The sequence below is a fragment of the Ascaphus truei genome, chromosome 1, assembly GCF_040206685.1.
Source record: "Ascaphus truei isolate aAscTru1 chromosome 1, aAscTru1.hap1, whole genome shotgun sequence".
Classification (NCBI taxonomy): domain Eukaryota; kingdom Metazoa; phylum Chordata; class Amphibia; order Anura; family Ascaphidae; genus Ascaphus; species Ascaphus truei.
Genome location: NC_134483.1, coordinates 53,249,956 through 53,268,255, shown reverse-complemented (window position 1 = coordinate 53,268,255; position 18,300 = coordinate 53,249,956). Strand labels below are relative to the sequence as shown.

The 18,300-nt window shown below is 43.4% G+C and overlaps 1 protein-coding gene across 1 annotated transcript in view; it reads right to left on the bottom strand.

Annotated features, from left to right (window-relative positions):
• Positions 1–18,300, bottom strand: part of SLC1A3 (solute carrier family 1 member 3) — a 116,607-nt gene that overhangs the window by 13,831 nt on the left and 84,476 nt on the right. Inside the window, exons 4-6 of the mRNA XM_075588306.1 lie at positions 11,535–11,739; positions 7,691–7,733; positions 1,124–1,416 (exon numbers count right to left, since the gene is read on the bottom strand). Coding sequence (XP_075444421.1) covers positions 1,124–1,416; positions 7,691–7,733; positions 11,535–11,739 — 541 coding nt within the window. The remainder of the gene's footprint in view (positions 1–1,123; positions 1,417–7,690; positions 7,734–11,534; positions 11,740–18,300) is intronic.

Below are 18,300 nucleotides of genomic sequence, written 5' to 3'. Positions count from 1 at the left end.
TGTAGTGCTGACGAGTATTCTAAAACAAATCTGGGGCAATCACCAAAAGACCCAGGTACATGCTGGGTACATGCTGCAACATTTCAGTGACATTTCTGCAGACAGACTAATGGCCCATCAGATTAACAGCGGGGGTCCCTGGCAGTCCCATTCAAACTTAATGGGACTGCCAGGGACCCCTGCTGTGTTAATCCGATGGGCTATTAGTCTCTGCAGAAATGTCACTGAAATGTTGCAGCATGTACCCAGCATGTACCTGGCTCTTGTTGGTGATAGCCCCAGATTTTCCAAGGCAAGTTTAAGGCAAGTTTTAGAATACTCGTCGGCGCACCTGTAAATCTGCAGTTCTGCATCAAGTGACCCTCAGGATATGCATCTTACAGGCATCAGAGAAGCCCTGCTGGTAGCGAACAGGTTAAATAAAAGTGATGTAATTTCATAGGTAATTGGTGTTAACAACTTTAAGAAAAAGTCCTGTTTTTAAGAAAAAATAAGTATTAGCCACGTTAAAGTGTGAAGTTCTTTTCATTTAGCATTTCTCTACACTGAAGCAGGATAATTTCACATCGGGAGGTTCCATAGTAAGTAGCGCTCTTTAAAATACCACAGACTGTGTGTCGCTTTGTATTTACAGTATAGCACAGATATATGTATGGCCACCAAGACATTATTTATTTTATTTAAGACAACAGGGGTTATTTTCTAATGTCTCTTGGCTACAAAACTGGGGCAAAGCCTGAGCAAAACAATTACATCAGATTTATCAAAGATAAAATCCCTTTGCTTTTAATGGGATTCCTAGTCTTTGATATGGTGCCGTTTTTCCACTAGTCTTGCGAGAGAAAATATGCTCCAGTATTTGCTCAACATGTAAAGTAAACATGTACTGTGTTGTATTGTTTCACACTCTATTTTATTTATTATTGATTAATAATATTGCAAATTGTATTACTATTTATGCGATTGAGTGATTACAACTTTAAAAAAAATGTTTGTGACACTAGTGCATTTGACTCACTGTTGGGAATGACCTGCGATCTTTATATGACCTGCTAATTGTGATCCTGGCACATACACATAACATACTTTCTGTGCGGGAACATGAACGAGTATTGATACCTACCACATGATCACAGCAACCAATCTCATGATTGCTTCATTGAGGCAATCAAAGAAATCTTTCAAAGCCTTTCCTTCTTCTTTCATGTTTCCAATCACCAGACCGAAGCACATGGAGAAGACCACCAATCCCAAAGCGTTAACGCCGTTCACTGCTCCGGGAATAGGTATCATCTCCTCCCTCATCTGGGTTAGTGATTGTATGGCTTCGGATACATTATTTATCACTGCTGACACCAATGATTCGTTTTCCGGTATATACACTTTAAATTGCTTCTTTTCATAGTTTGTCTTGAACTATATATAGATACATAAAAAGGAAACAAAGCACACAATTTAGAAGAAGATTACATTAATTGTGCAGTCCACACCTAAAATTTAGCTTTTTAAGATTTTTTTATAATATTTTTCATTTTATTTGCAATTAAACTTTTTGTGGAATCTCCTATTAAATTGTTATTCTAGTAGTTATTACCATTCTTCAAATTGAGACATAATTATGATACCATCATTAGGCAAACAGCTAAGGGTTATGTTCAGTAATGGACTGGGAATATATATATAAAATTGCCCATTTATAAAAATCCCTAGAAGTGTAATAGGATCCCTATGACTGCGCAAAGTGAGCTTATTTAGGGTGCATTAGGCACTATAGCTCTATCGTTAGTTCAAGGCCCCAAGCTGCAGTATTCTCAAACTGAGAATATGCTTCCTGATGGTTCAGTCATTAAGAGGAACTAACAGTCCAGATTTTGATGGCAACACATGCCCATGTGTCTTAGTAATAGGGCTAGGTAATTAACATTTGGTTAATTAAGTGTTACTAGAAAAATTATGAATACCATGGCCTGCTGGTTGAGTATACTACTTTGTCTGTTAAACCCAAGATTACTGTGGGATGCAAGAAATCAAAGGTAAAGAGAAAGCAAGCACAAGATTCAAATCAAAGGTATTTTTAAATTAAACTTGTCCTAATTACTAAAACTAAGAGCAAATTAAAATGCAGGTATGATATACAGTAGATATAGGTAGAGATAGTGATTAGCAGTACAGGAAGTAATTTTGCTATGAGGGTACAGGACAAAATAACATTGATATCACTGTGATCGAGACTATTACATAGTTACATAGTTGCATAGTACTGTAGATGAGGTTGTACTTACAGTATATTGATCCAGAGGAAGATATCTATTGTATCTGCCATCACAGTCTCCATGGGTAATGAATTCCACATTTTAACTGTCCTTACTGTAAAGAACCATTTCCTTTGTTGCTGGTGAAATTTAATTTCCTCCAACCTTAAGGTATGACCCCGTGTCCTTTGTACTGCCCTTGGAATGAATAGTAATTTTAAAAGTTCCCTGTATTGTCCCGGAATATATTTTTTATATAGTTATCATATCCTCTCTTAGTTGTCTCTATTCTAATGCAAATAAATCTAATTTAGCTAGCCTCTCCTCATAAGTTAGATTGTCATTGTCCATCCTCTTTATTAATTTGGTGTCTCTTCTCTGCACTCTCTCTAGTTCCATAATGTCTTGTCTAAGGAGTGGTGCCCAAAAGTGTACTCTATATTCAAGGTGTGGTCTTACTAATGGTTTATTGTGGGGCATAATTATGTTTTCTTCCCTTCCATTCATTGCCCGTTTAATGCCTTTGCAGCTACTGCATGACATTGGACACTATTGCTAAGCCTGCTATCTACAAGCACTCCTAAATCCTTCTCCATCAAGGATTCCCCCAATTTATCCCCATTTAATTTGTAAGTCGCCTGTTTATTCTTGCTTCCCAAATGCATAACCTTACATTTATCTGTGTTAAACCTCATCTGCCATTTACCTGCCCACGTTTCCAGTCTATCAGAAGATAATTTACATCCTTATCTGATTTTACTACCTTACACAATATAGTGTCATCAGCAAAGATGCAGACTTTGCTATCTACAGTACAGTAGAGGCAACTCTTATTCTAACAAAAACCAGTGGCAATTCCCCAAAAGACCCAGGTACATTCTGAATACATGCCTTTAACTTTCCTTAAACTAGCCCCAACATTTCTGCATTGATTAATGGCCTATCAGATTAACAGCGGGGGTCCCTGGCAGTCCCATTCAAACTGAATTGGACTGCCAGGGATCCCTGCTGTGTTAATCCTATGGGTCGTTAGTCAATGCAGAAATGCCTTAAACGTGCCTCAAACTAGCCCAGAACATACCCAGAACATACCCAGCACATACCCAGAATGTAACCCGGCTAGTTTACAGCAAATGTTAGAATAAACGTTGCCTCTACTGTATGCCAACCTCAAGGTCATTAATAAACAAGTTGAAAAGCAAGGGTTGGTAAAGCACTAACAACTTTAGCCACATCTGAAAAATGTTCCATTTACAACAACTCTCTGTCAACTTCAACCAGTTTTCAATTCAGGTGCAAATATTTTTTTTTAATTTTTGATTTTTTCTAATCTGTTTGCCTGTTAGGACCAGTAGGTCAGGCCAGAATCTGCACTTGTGTTAAGCATCCATTTTGTCTGTTCATAACCAGTTAAGATTCTGTAGTCAGCCTTTTGCTGAAATATAATTTCTAATGCACTCAGTTTCTGCCAAATTACATTTCCTTTCTCCCTGCTCAGGATATTGCTAAGATACTTTTTGTATTGTCAGTTTCCTGCTGTTTTAGTCAATATACAATAGACTGGTTCTATGAAAGAGGCAAAATCGTATAACTTAGTTGCTAGAGATTCAAGGTCTCTTTTGATAACAGACAATGAATAAGCTATGTATTCAGACAGTGCCTGTATTGGGAGAAACACATCCCAAAATCATGCCACTAATATGTCCTGCCCCTAAATCACGCCTCTAATCAAAGCTATGCCCAAGCCACACCGAGGTTACACCTATGTTACGCCTCTAATCAAACCCCTCTGTTTTCCTGTATAAAAGTCATAACCCTATGCTTAATAAATAAGACAAAGGAATTTGAAATCTGGCTTGCGTTATGTTTCTTTTCCTTCGTTTTCCGGGCCTGTAAATTCATCAAAAATCCGAGATAACAAGTGTCAGTGCGTGAAAGCTTCCCGGGGGAGTCTGCTGCAGACGGTGCAGATGTGTATATCCAGTCACAAGGCCTTCAGCTCTTTTGGCAGAGGAAAGGTTCCTTTCAGTTCTGAAGCCTAGGCAAGGAAATGGTTTCCTTCATTGCCCTTTTGCAATTTTTGTTACATTAATTATAATTCTGATACGATACCTCCGTCCCTTCTGACTTCAATAATCTAAATATCTGACCCTTCCTTTTCATTTCCTCCCCTAGCTGTTTATTTAGCCACATTGTTTTAGACTTGTTTCTTTTATATTTATTACCGAAGGGTATACACTGACAATGTTTTATAGCCTGCCCATTTATCTTCCACATTTTTCTCTGCAAAAACATCACCCTAATTTATTCCTTGTAGATTAGTCCTCAACTTGGTCAAATCTGCCTTTCTAAAATGTAAGTCTTTGTTTCACCCACATAGTATGGTTTTTGATCGTTTATATAAATTGTTATAACTGTTATAACTGTACACAAATGTTCCCGGACTTGAATATTTGCTATTACTCTCCTGATGCAGCCCCATCTAACCATACTTTATACATAACTGTTATGGATTACCTTTTATTTTAAATGTATATAGCACCAACCAAGTACATTGTGACTTATAGATAAATTATACAAGACTTAATACAGAGAAGGAAACAAATAAGTACACAATACATAAATATCCATATTGGGTGGATATGCCCCACATGGCTCACAATGTAACTGGTGGGTTGGGAGATATACAGACTCAGGAGTAAATGAGAGGACACATTTTATAGGGCAAGGTCAAGAGGGTAAGTGAATATGTGAATTTGGGGTCATGTCACAGCGCTATTGAAATATATCACTATAACGGTGTGTCTTTAAGATGGGGAGAAAGAGAGTTTGAAAGATAGAGAGAAGAGAATTCCAAAGGGAATGAGTGGAACTGTATAAGAGAGATTTCAGGTAGAACAGAGCACTATATATATTGACTTACCGCTCAGCCAAATCCACGACTACTTATCTTAAAATGTACAAAGGTGGAAAAGGGATAATCATAAACGTATCAACAGCAGATGTGTGAATAGAGATATCACACCAGGTCCCTATTAAATGCACTCAGTGTACTAGGGACCTGGTGTGATATCTCTATCGAAGAACAAAAGCAAAGAAAAAAGCGGGTGCGCCAAAAGATAATCTCTTAAAATACTAATCTAGCTTATAAAAATAGTTAATGAACCTTGCAAAAATATGAGAGGTGACAGACTTTTAAGACTTAGAAAACAGGAGACCTACTGGATTTTTAAATTACAAACACTTAGTCCAGTAGGTCTCAATGAGGATCTTGACCTTTTAGCATTCCAATAGATGATCTGTGGATTTTACTAAACAGATCACATTCCCCTTTCTTTCCCCAAATTGAAAAAGTATTTTTAGCATTTTGATTAGTGTTTTTAATGATCCAAGTGTGTCATTTTGTTAATTTTAAAATGTATTGTGTTAATGACTTGTTTTTCATTTTAAAGTGATATACAGTTTTGGTTTGTGACATGAACCATTCCTTATACTTTGAGTATTAGTTCATTTACCCCCTTGATCTACTAATTTATATGTATAAGATTGCTGATGGTTTAATTAATCTTGCAATTATTAATGGTATATAGGTTAATTGAACTAGCTCTATGGTATCCCTGACGAAGCCAACTATTGGTGAAACGCGTAGGAGGAGGAGCCAAGGGTCTGTGCTCTCATTTGGTGTAGTGATTTGTTCCATCTAGCACTGCTACGTGCTTCCGTGAGGGCGGCATATTGTCATTGGCTTGTTTGTCTGCTACCATTACTGCGGAGGAGGATCGCATAGCTCCTATACAGCCGGGAAGGGTCATCGCGTCACGTCCGGAAGTGACGTCACACCCGGAAACCCGGCGGGCTGTGCACAGTCAGTCTCTAACATTGAGACCGGAGGAGTTGTTCTGGGAGAACCAACTGGCCGTTCCTAGCAACCAGCGGAGGTTGGGTGAGCATACCGAGCATTGGCTCACTAACGGCACTCCTCAACACCATAATCCCCCCACGATCTGTGCATCCATCTAGGGCCATTCCTCTGGTCACAGGACTATGATCTTAAACCAGGATTTTTCCCTGTTGTTATCCCTCTGACTTTCATCCAGCAGCAGCTTGCTACGATCGCCTCTCATTAGTGCAATAGATCCTATTGATTTTTATATTTATTTTTTGACATTTTTCTGACAATTGTTGTTTATTGTTTGTTATCATATCCTGTTACAATTTATTATAAAGGTGTTTTTTTACCATCACCCGTTTGACTGCGCTTTTATATTTTTCTTCTTTTCTTTGTGATATCTCTATTCACACATCTGCTGTTGACAAGAACAGAGCACTAGAAAGGTGTGTGACAGAGAGGACACCCTTGAGAAGGGTGCAGGAGACAAGTAGATATATAGTGAGAGATGCGAGCTAAGGTATACTTAGGGGCACAGGATTGAAGAACCTTTAAGAAGAGGAGGGGAATTCTGTAGGTGCTATGGAATAAATGAGAAGCCAGTTAAAGGATTTGAGGAGGAATCGGGCAGAGACAGATCTTCAAGAGTATGTGATATTTGTAGTCACTTTAAAAAAAATGTATTATAAGATGAAGAGCTCTGACATGAGAAATTCAGTTAGCAGAAGGTAACAGTAATTAAGATGGGAGAGAATGAGGGTGTGGATTACAGCGACAGAGCAAAGGGTAAGGTTGCAGAAGGGAAAATGGAAAGACCTACCAATAGCGTGAAATTACAATAAAATGGATTTGAATGTATGCACTTATTTGTAATTGTGTAGATAGTTGGTTATTCCTAAAACAGGGCCTGGCTTGGGTTCTCTGAGAAGAGAGTTGACAACGTGACCTATTTTGTTCAAACCTTGTTTATAGCAACGAGGCTGTAGTCAAATCTACCTGTTTACTGAGCCAGAAAAGGAAGTGTCTCTAAGGCCACAAGTAAAATCTGTGAAACTAAACGAATATATAAGGTTTGTATCAGTGCTGCGTCACAGCTGTTATCTATTAGCCATTATAAGGAGAATACCTGTAATGATGTGAAATAGAAGCTTTTCTCTCACTACAAAAGAAGAGACTTTGTATCGATTTCAGTCACTTGCTATACTGCTCCCAAAGCATCATATGCTAAGGCTGCGGCCAGGGTGAAGCGAAGCGCGCGCTCGTGCTCGTGAGCTTGCTGCTTGCCGAGATAGTCAAATTTGATTTTGCTGCTCGCTGATGCGTCACGTAAGCGGATTGCACAATAAGAGCGAACCAGCTCCGTGACGTCATGGCCCCGCCCCCCCCCCGATACGCCCCCCGCACGCGCAACTAACAAGACACAAATCACCAGAGCAAAATGAGCGCCGAGCTCGAGCGCCAGCGCCCTCTCATTCACCCGGACCGCAGCATAACAAGGCAACAGAAATTCATGCAGAAACATTACATTACTTTATTATAGCGTGTGTACCTGTTTAAAGCAGGCTTCCACCATGTTTGGAGGGAACATATTTCTGTCAGAGAAAAAAAAATAAGGACTGTCAATTTTAAATATTGCACTTAATATACCTGCAAAAAGAAATACCAATTAACATATGAGCTTTCCTCTAATAAATCTATACACATATTTAAGAGAAAAATATGTTCCATGTAAAAGGATTTAAATTTCCCATACTGCAACCCCCGGGAGCGCTCAATTCCAGTCCTTAAGCCCCTCCCAACAGGTCAGCTTTTCAGGATATCCCAGCTTCAGCACAGGTGGCTCAATCAGTCCCTGCTTCAGTACAGGAGCTCAATCAGAGACTCAGTCTTCAACCCAGCCTCTGACTGAGTCACCTGTGCTGAAGCAGGGACTGATCGAGCCATCTGTGCTGAAGCTGGCATATCCTGAAAACCTGACCTGTTGGGGGGGGGGGGGGAGGGGCGGGACTTAGGACTAGAGTTGAGCCCCCCTGTATTGTATTGTATTGTATGTCTTTATTTATATAGCGCCATTAATGTACATAGCGCTTCACAGCAGTAATACACGTGGTAATCAAATAAATAACAGATAATATAAATAACAGATCATGGGAATAAGTGCTTTAGACATTAAGGAAGAGGAGTCCCTGCTCCGAGGAGCTTACAGTCTAATTGGTAGGTAGGGAGAACGTACAGAGACAGTAGGAGGGAGTTCTGGTAAGTGCGTCTGCAGGGGGCCAAGCTTTATGTATCGTGTTCAGAATATCCACAGTGCTATTCATATGCTTCTTTAAGCAAGTGTGTCTTAAGTTGAGTCTTAAAGGTGGATAGAGCGGGTGCTAGTCGGGTACTGAGGGGAAGGGCATTCCAGAGGTGTGGGGCAGTCAGTGAAAAAGGTTTAAGGCGGGAGAGGGCTTTAGATACAAAGGGGGTAGAAAGAAGACATCCTTGAGAAGAACGCAAGAGTCTGGATGGTGCATAACGAGAAACTAGGGCTGAGATGTAAGGAGGGGCAGAAGAGTGTAAAGCTTTAAAAGTGAGGAGAAGAATGGAGTGTGAGATGCGGGATTTGATCGGAAGCCAGGAGAGAGATTTCATGAGGGGAGATGCTGAGACAGATCTCGGAAAGAGTAGAGTGATTCTGGCAGCAGCGTTTAGGATAGATTGTAGGGGAGACAGGTGAGAGGCAGGAAGGCCGGACAGCAGGAGGTTACAGTAATCAAGACGGGAGAGAATGAGGACCTAAGTCAGAGTTTTAGCAGTCAAGCAACAGAGGAAAGGGCGTATCTTAGTTATATTGCGGAGGAAAAAGCGACAGGTTTTAGAAATGTTTTGAATGTGAGGGGCGAATGTGAGAGAGGAATCGAGTGTGACCCCTAGGCAGCGTGCTTGGGCTACTGGGTGAATGATCGTAGTTCCAACAGTGATGTGGAAGGAGGTAGTAGGGCCAGGTTTGGGAGGAAGTATGAGGAGCTCTGTTTTAGCCATGTTGAGTTTAAGGCGGCGGAGGGCCATCCAGGATGATATAGCAGAGAGACATTCAGAAACTTTGGTTTGTACAGCAGGTGTATGGTCGGGTGTTGAAAAGTATATTTGTGTGTCGTCAGCATAGAGGTGATAATTAAACCCAAAAGATGTTATTAGGTCACCTAGAGAGAGTGTATACAGAGAAAAGAGAACAGGTCCCAGGACAGAGCCCTGGGGTACCCCCACAGAGAGATCAATAGAGGAGGAGGAGGTGTTAGCAGAAGAGACACTGAAAGTACGATGGGACAGGTAGGATGAGATCCAGGATAGAGCTTTGTTCCGAATGCCAAGAGTATGGAGAATGTGAAGGAGAAGAGGGTGGTCCACGGTGTCAAATGCTAACAATAGATGATACTATGATGATGATACTGTGAGACGAGGCACGGTGACTAGTGATGTCAGGGTATGTCTGTGAGGTGGGCCTTTTTTTAGGGCAGTCCCACTCAGGACCAAAGTGAACTAATTACAATGACTTTAATTGAGGCCTTCTAAAAATGTGTTGCTGACAAATTTGACAGTGAAGGGGTTAATCTATTTTGTGCTGGGCCTGTTCGTGGATCTGCAAATCTACAGTCAAGCTGCTAGTCCCCAATGTTTCTCCTTTGTTTTTAAAGTAATTTTGTCGCCATCATTAGCCAGAATGTATAATGTATCCGGTCCAAATTAGACAAACAGGTATCTTTGTGGACCTGGATGTTATGAAATCAACCACTATGTGGCCAAATGGAAAAATGTTCTTGCTTATAGCAGAATACACTCACTAATAATATAAGACCTGGTTCTTGTGTCCCTTGTTGTCCCAAGTTGCAGATTGACCTGTCTCCCCTACAGACACTCACGTCAACGAGCGGGAGCTACAGCTAGAACCTCCAAATTAGTTATAACGCTGTTCGGTCCTGGTGACATCACTTGCAGGTACTACAGAATCTCCAATAGGTCAAGAAATTGTCACTCATCCCCCCTGAGGAAGTTACGGATTGCAGAAGACTCACAATTTTTTTTTCTAAGTTCATGGTTATTTATATTTTTAATTTTCACATTTGATTTTTGTAATTATCCTATTTTTTCTAGTATTTTGCAATGGCGCAGAGTGGTCACAACACTTTTTTAATCTGTGGAGCATGTGAGTTGGTATGGGTTTACTGCTCATTTTAATGCAAATATTATAAACTTTGCTGTACTATATATGTTCTCTTTATTTCATAAACCTAGGGAGTTCCTGTATTCCTATCTTCATTTAGGATCAGTACACCCTGATCCAATTCCACCTAACACATATTAGTGAGTGGATTCATTCTGTTTATTGCACATTCACTTGAACTTTTTTTTATTATTTATGTTACACATGTAGAGTTTGCGCTTAATGTTCGAAGAACAAAAAGGGTTGTAAAAATTCTTCACCAGAGTTGTAAGTTTTTTTTAAATAAAAGCAGTGGTTCTGTACCCCCTAATATGGTCCATCTCGACCGCTGTAACCAGGTTGTACGCTTATATCAGTCCATTAAAAATGCAGTTTCCTCATAAAATGGCTTATCGCAGTGTTTCCCAACTCCAGTCCTCAGGGAACCCCAACAGGTCAGGTCTTAAGGATATACCTGCTCCAGCACAGGTGGCTCAGTCAATATGAGTGAGTCGCTGATTGACCCACCTGTGCTAGAGCAGGGGTATCCTTAAGACCTGACAGGGTTCCTATGAGGACTGGAGTTGGGAAACACTGGCTTATCCTGAAAGTTGTATTAATGTGATGTCCTTTAAAGGATACTACCAACTATATTATTTTCCTAACTAATTTTAATACCTATATATTTTTTTGTAAAGGCACACACAGCCTATAGTCATGTTCAAATGCAGGCCTTGGCTGTTTAATTTAATCTGCTCCTCCTCCAACATTCAGCACAGAGCTCTTTTCAATGCAGGCTTCAAAGACTTTATCAGATACATAATGCGTCTTAACTTGAGCTTTTCTGATAAGACTATTTGAAGTCAAGTGATGTCAAAGTGGTGGGGTTAACTGGTTTTGGGCCCAGTTTTTTAGGCGCAAAAACCACCATTTAAAATTCAGCTTGCAGGGGGAAAACACTAGACAGGTTAAATCAGACGCCCTGCTGTGCAGATTGCTGAAGAAATGTGCAGGAGAAAACTTGCAACATGCACAATGTATTCTGCAAAACAAGTGTGGCTCTTTCCCACTTATTCATGCTAATATATGTAGCTGAAATTCAATGTAAAGTTCAATTAAAAAATATGGACAGTGTAGATCATTTTCCCCCTTAAGACCAAAAGCACTGTAACAATTCCCACCAAACAAAAATTAGGCAATATTGTACCTTATTAAATCAAGAAAGGCGTCAGCGGCTTGGACCGGTTCAATTTTCCCTTCCCTGTGCATTTTTTCTTTGCTGCCCTTTCCTGGGTGGATGATGATGACGATAAGGATTCCGATAAACACGGCGATAATTGTTGTAGTCATATAGTAAACCACAGCTCTGATGCCCATCTTCCCCGAGGCCTTACTGTCAAGGGCAGCCATCCCTGGGAAAGGGAAACAGAAACATATACAGCTTTTAAAGCTTCAGACCAACCAATATTCACTATGTGTTTAAAAAAAAAAAAAAATCAGTTCTGTACTGCGAGAAAATACTTGTTGCATTGTTTTTTTTAAAATAACAACTCTGAATGACATTTTTGATGTATCACAATGCAAAGCATTTTTGTTTCTATAGCAACCATTTGCAAAGTCAGATCCCCTTCTGATCACATGATATTGCCCACAGCACTTTGCATCTTTGGTCCTCTTCTGCTGCACTGACAGCCATTTAGTGAACCCCCGAGCCAAATCTTCGCAGATCACTCACAGGAAAACGGATCAATTGGCAACTAACCTAATTACTTATACTTGTGTGGATTGTATTGATGCACATATGGGAGAAGGTGTGGCTCAGTGAGTAAAGACCCTGACTGGTAAGGGAACCACCTGGTTCAATTCCCGGTGTCGGCTCCCTGTGACCTTGGGCAAGTCACTTTATCTCCCTGTGCCTCAGGCATCAAAAACATAGATTGTAAGCTCCACGGGGCAGGGACCTGTGCCTGCAAAATGTCTCTGTAAAGCGCTACGTAAAACTAGCAGCGCTAAACAAGAGCATGCTATTATTATTATTATTATTGTATTCAAGGGGGAAAAAAAACAAACAAAAAAACAAAACGCAGCTTGGACTGCTGCTTTAAGGTACAAGCAACAAAATATCAAAATCACTTACCAATGACGGAAAATTACAGAAACAACTTCTTTAAGCTTTACTGGTTCATTATCTAATTCCAACCGTGTAAATTGTAATATATGAAATTACTAAAATGCCCACTTTCATCCAAATATCTGGTCAGATCAGTGCTTTTTTTAATCCTTTCCTGAGGGAACCCCGGACAAATGAGATTTAAGGATTAACCAATGGATAACCAAGTACAAAGTATGCATTTATTTTATACGTGTGTAACACCCCTATAAACACACATAAGTATGATGGACATGTCCTCCGACCAATGACTATGAACCAAGGAAAGGACTGAGATGATAGGATAACCAGGAAGGATGACATGATGGAAGGAGGTGCTAAGAGAGAGAGATAGCAAAAGGGGAGGATGTGAACTCAGGCTCCCGAGCCAAGTATCCAAACTTTAATCCATCTAGGGAAATAAGGAAGGGTTAGATTGGAGGTGTCAGGAATCGGCGTGCTCCTCGCTTCCCACACAAAGCACTCCCTCTCCGCAAGGAGTCCCTGGACACACAAAAGAATCCTGCCTTACCGGTCTCCACGCTCCTCGCCCCTGCCGCCGTCGCGGGATCACTCCCCTCGGCGATTCCTCTGCTCAGCGCCGGGCGCGCCCACGCCCTCCTACACGCACGCCAGCCCCAGACGTTATGTGCATGCAGTTTACAGAGCACACGCCTAACAGAGCACTTTTAACCACTGCTTCTGCAGCGAGGCGTCGCCCCCAAGCATCACACAGTTCAAGGCAAATCAATGATTACACTCAGCTGGGCTGTAACACCTCTCTCCTATCAGGGAGGACTCCTTGCAGTCCTCCAGGCCTGCCTCCTTTTCCCATTGGCCTGCCCAGCTTTATTATGCCTGTGCTTCCCATCACTCGTCGCTCGACATAGTTCTGTATGGAAGCATTTGACTATTCTCTCAGTGACTCCTCAGGTATTGACGCGGATTGGACGACTACCCCCTCTGGCTCTCGACTTTGACTCTACTTGGACTTCGTGATTTCTGGCATCCCTGACCTTGGCAACGGCAATAACTACTCCTTCTCTACTACTGGTACCGGCAAGTATTGTCTTCACTACTATACCTGGCCTGGCAACAATAACACCTCACTCCGGACACGCTCCCTTTGCTGCGGGTGCGTGTATCCCTACGTCCCACCTCAGCACAGGGGACGGGTCTGGTCTGCGGGCAGCACCGGCATAACATTATGTCGAGCCCACAAGACGCAGACCAGACCGAACTACAGCAGTTTCTCTCTAATCTGCTTCAGCATAACCAGGCCATGGCGGATCAAATTGTGGCACTTACACGCCAGGTCGCAGTACTCTCAGACAGGGTACCGACCGCGACCCCGCCAGATGTAAGCCCCCACTCCGCAAGCGCAGTTAGCAGCTCAGATGTAAGGATTCCTCCTCCCAAGCCTTATGCAGGTGAACCGCAAGATTGTAGGGGTTTCCTAAACCAGTGTGAGGTGCAGTTTGAAATGGCCCCCCATCTCTACAATACTGATCGCAAGAAAGTAGCCTACATTTATATCCTCCTCACTGGCAGCGCCCTGGCTTGGGCTTCCCCGGTTTGGGAGCGACGTTCTGACCTTACCCAAGATTACCCAGCATTTAAAGCAGTTTCAACGGGTATTTGATTCCCCCGCTCGTCAGGAGATGGCCTCTGTTTCTTTCATCCAGATCACGCAGGGACGGCGAACGGTGACGCAGTATGCTGTGGAATTCCGGACTCTAGCAGCCGAGACTAACTGGGGACAAGAGGCTCTCGTCTCCGTATTCTGGCAAGGCCTGGCAGATCCCATCAAGGACGAACTCTCTCGCCAATCCAGGCCGGATCAACTGGAGGTCCTGATTGATTTGGCCATCGGAGTGGATCAACGCATCCAGGTACGCCGCTCAGAGCGTCAGCGCGCTCGCTTCCATAACTTTCAAGTTCCGTTCTCCAGTACTTTCAGCAGCACTCCTGCTCCGTCCAGTGCTACCACACCTCTTCGTCCTGCACTGGAGTTGCCAGAGCCAATGCAATTGGGGGTACAATGCATCCGCACACCGATACGGCAGTTCCGCCACGCCGGGGTTCAAGACTTCTACCGCCGCTTTCATTGACTCAGGAGCTGGAGGAAACTTCGTGGATCTAGAATTCGCCAGGGTTAATCGCATACCACTAGTGAGAAAGGAGGTTCCCATTGCACTCGTTGGTATCGATGGACGTCCTCTTACCCCGGCCCACATCTCCTTAGAGATGGCTCCCTTGCTTCTGTCTTCACATCTACACAAGGAGACCTTAGTTCTCGATGCCATTCACGCTCCTGGGATACCCATCACCCTTGGTCTTCCTTGGCTACAGCTTAACAATCCTCTCATTGACTGGACTTCCTCCGCTCCCATTTCCTGGAGGCCGAGGTCAGGCGAGACTCATCAACTGCTGGCCAATACCTCTGTTCCCGAAGTTATTCTACCTTCCGTTTACCATCAATTCCGGGACGTTTTCAATAAGGTACAGTCAGACCTCTTGCCGCCACACAGGACTTACGATTGTCCAATCGATCTAGTTCCTGGTTACTCCCTACCCAAGACCAAGACCTACCCCTTGTCGTTACCAGAATCTCACGCTATGGATGAATATATCCAGGAGAATCTCAAGAAAGGCTTTATTCGTCACTCCAATTCCCCAGCAGGGGCTGGGTTTTTCTTCGTCAAGAAAAAGGATGGGTCGTTGAGGCCTTGCATCGACTACAGGGGTTTAAACCACATCACTATTAAAAATCGTTACCCCCTTCCCCTTATTACCGAACTGTTCGATAAATTACAGGGGGCCAAGATTTTTTCCAAGTTGGATCTACGTGGTGCCTATAACCTGGTGCACATCAGGAAGGGGGATGAATGGAAGATGGCCTTCAACACGCGTAGTGGACACTACGAATATCTGGTAATGCCTTTTGGCTTATGTAATGCTCCCGCTGTCTTCCAGGATTTCATCAATGACGTCTTTCGTAAGGTACTCAATATTTTTGTTATTGTATACTTGGATGATATCCTGATTTTTTCCAAAGATCTCCAGGACCATATACGCCACACCTCCTACGTCCTTTCCCGTCTCCGTGAACACCATTTATACGCTAAACTGGAGAAGTGCACCTTTCATACGACTTCTACTCCGCTCCTGGGGTATATTATTTCAGATGAGGGGTTTATGATGGACTCCGATAAACTTCAAGCGGTCACTGAATGGCCAAGACCCAATTCTCTCAAGGCCATACAACGTTTTTTAGGCTTCGCTAATTATTATCGTAAGTTTATACGGAGTTTTTCCACCATTGTGGCACCCCTTACTGCGCTCACCAAAAAACGAGCTGATCCTTCTGCTTGGTCATCCGAGGCCATCTCCGCCTTCGAGACACTCAAGGAAGCCTTTATATCCGCACCTATTCTCCGTCATCCCGACATTGAACTTCCCTTTGTACTGGAGGTCGACGCTTCTGATTGCGGCGCTGGTGCCGTTCTGTCTCAGAGACCCACATCCCAAGATAAGTTACATCCCTGTGCATATTTTTCCAAGAAATTCTCGTCTGCCGAGAGGAACTATGACGTGGGTAACAGGGAACTTCTGGCCGTGAAGATGGCTCTTCAAGAGTGGAGACACCTGCTGGAGGGGTTGAAAGAGCCGTTTACTATTCTCACGGACCACAAGAACCTTCTTTACATTGAGAATGCTCGACGCCTTGGTCCACGACAGGCTCGTTGGGCTCTTTTTTTTTCTCGATTCGATTTTCACCTGTCCTAAATCCCCGGGACCAAGAACGTAAAGGCAGACGCACTCTCCCGAATACATTCTTCTGAGGAGAGGCCAGAGGAATCGTTGGAGACTATCCTTCCACATGAGAGGATTCTCGCCACGTCTACTTTCAAGAATCTTGACAAGATTTTGCACTCCCAGAGACGCATTCCCAAGGACTTGGTCGTTCCCGACAACAAACTCTTTGTACCATCCAAATTTGTTCCAGAAGTCCTGTCTTGGGGTCACTCCTCTAAATCTGCAGGTCATCCAGGTTTTAAGAAGACTACTGATCTCATTCGTCGGAATTTCTGGTGGCCAAGGATGTCTCAAGATATTCTGGAATTTACCCGCGCATGCCCCACGTGCGCTCAAAGCAAGACTCTCCGTCAAAAGCCTCAGGGTTTTCTGTTACCCCTTCCAGTTCCCGACCACCCCATGTCCCACATTTCTATGGACTTCATCGTGGAGTTGCCCAGGTCCAGAGGAATGAACACTATCTTGGTGGTCGTAGACAGGTTCTCGAAGATGTCCCATTTCATTCCACTTAAAGGATTACCCACCTCCCCCGCCCTTGCTGATATCTTTACGGAGCAGATTTTCCGGATTCATGGGATTCCTTCGTCCATTGTTTCTGACAGAGGTTCTCAGTTCGTATCCAAATTTTGGAGAGCTTTCACGAAGAGATTGGGCATCTCTTCTTCCTTCTCTTCCGCCTATCATCCTCAGTCCAATGGACAAACGGAGAGAATCAATCAAGCCCTGGAGAAGTACCTGAGATGTTTTATATCCGATTTCCAGGATGATTGGGCTCAACTCCGCTCTTGGGCAGAGTATGCCGTCAATTCTGCAAAAAACGAGTCCACCCGGGAGTCTCCCTTCTTTATAAATTATGGGTTCCACCCTCCCTGTCTTCCCATCCCCAACATTCCTTCTGGAGTACCAGCCGTAGATGAACGCATTTCTTCCCTCCAAACCGCATGGTCCAGGATTCAGTCTACCCTTCTCAACTCCTCCCGCAGATCGAAACTACAGGCCGATCGTCGTCGTCGTTCGGCGCCCAGTTACAAACCAGGGGATTTGGTATGGCTCTCCTCTAGGAATATCCACCTCAAGGTACCATCTCCTAAACTGGCACCTAAGTTCCACGGTCCCTTCCCTATTTGTGAACAAATCAATCCTGTGGCATTCCGGCTCCAACTACCACCCAGTATGAAGATTCCCAATGTCTTCCATGTATCCCTCTTAAAACCATTTATCTCCAGTCACTTCTTTCCGGATCAGACTCGTAGACCGGATCCCATTACTGTACAAAATAATGAGGAATACGAAGTTCACTCTCTTTTGGATTCTTGCCTATCCAGGGGTCAGCTTCAGTTCTTGGTGCAGTGGAAGGTCTTTGGCCCTGAAGAGAGATCCTGGGTACCTTCAAAGGACATTCATGCCCCGGCCCTTCTTAAGTCCTTCAGGAAAAAGTTTCCAGAGAAACCGTTCTTGGACCGTCCTGAGGTCGTTCCTGAAGAGGGGGGTACTGTCAGGAATCGGCGTTCTCCTCGCTTCCCACACAAAGCACTCCCTCTCCGCAAGGAGTCCTGGACACACAAAATAATCCTGCTTTACCGGTCTCCACGGCTCCTCGCCCCTGCCGCCGTCGCGGGATCACTCCCCTCGGCGATTCCTCTGTTCAGCACCGGGCGCGCCCACGCCCTCCTACACGCACGCCAGCCCCAGACTTTATGTGCATGCATTCTCAGTTTACAGAGCACACGCCTAACAGAGCACTTTTAACCACTGCTTCTGCAGCGAGGCGTCACCCCCAAGCATCACACAGTTCAAGGCAAATCAATGATTACACTCAGCTGGGCTGTAACACCTCTCTCCTATCAGGGAGGACTCCTTGCAGTCCTCCAGGCCTGCCTCCTTTTCCCATTGGCCTGCCCAGCTTTATTATGCCTGTGCTTCCCATCACTCGTCGCTCGACATAGTTCTGTATGGAAGCATTTGACTATTCTCTCAGTGACTCCTCAGGTATTGACGCGGATTG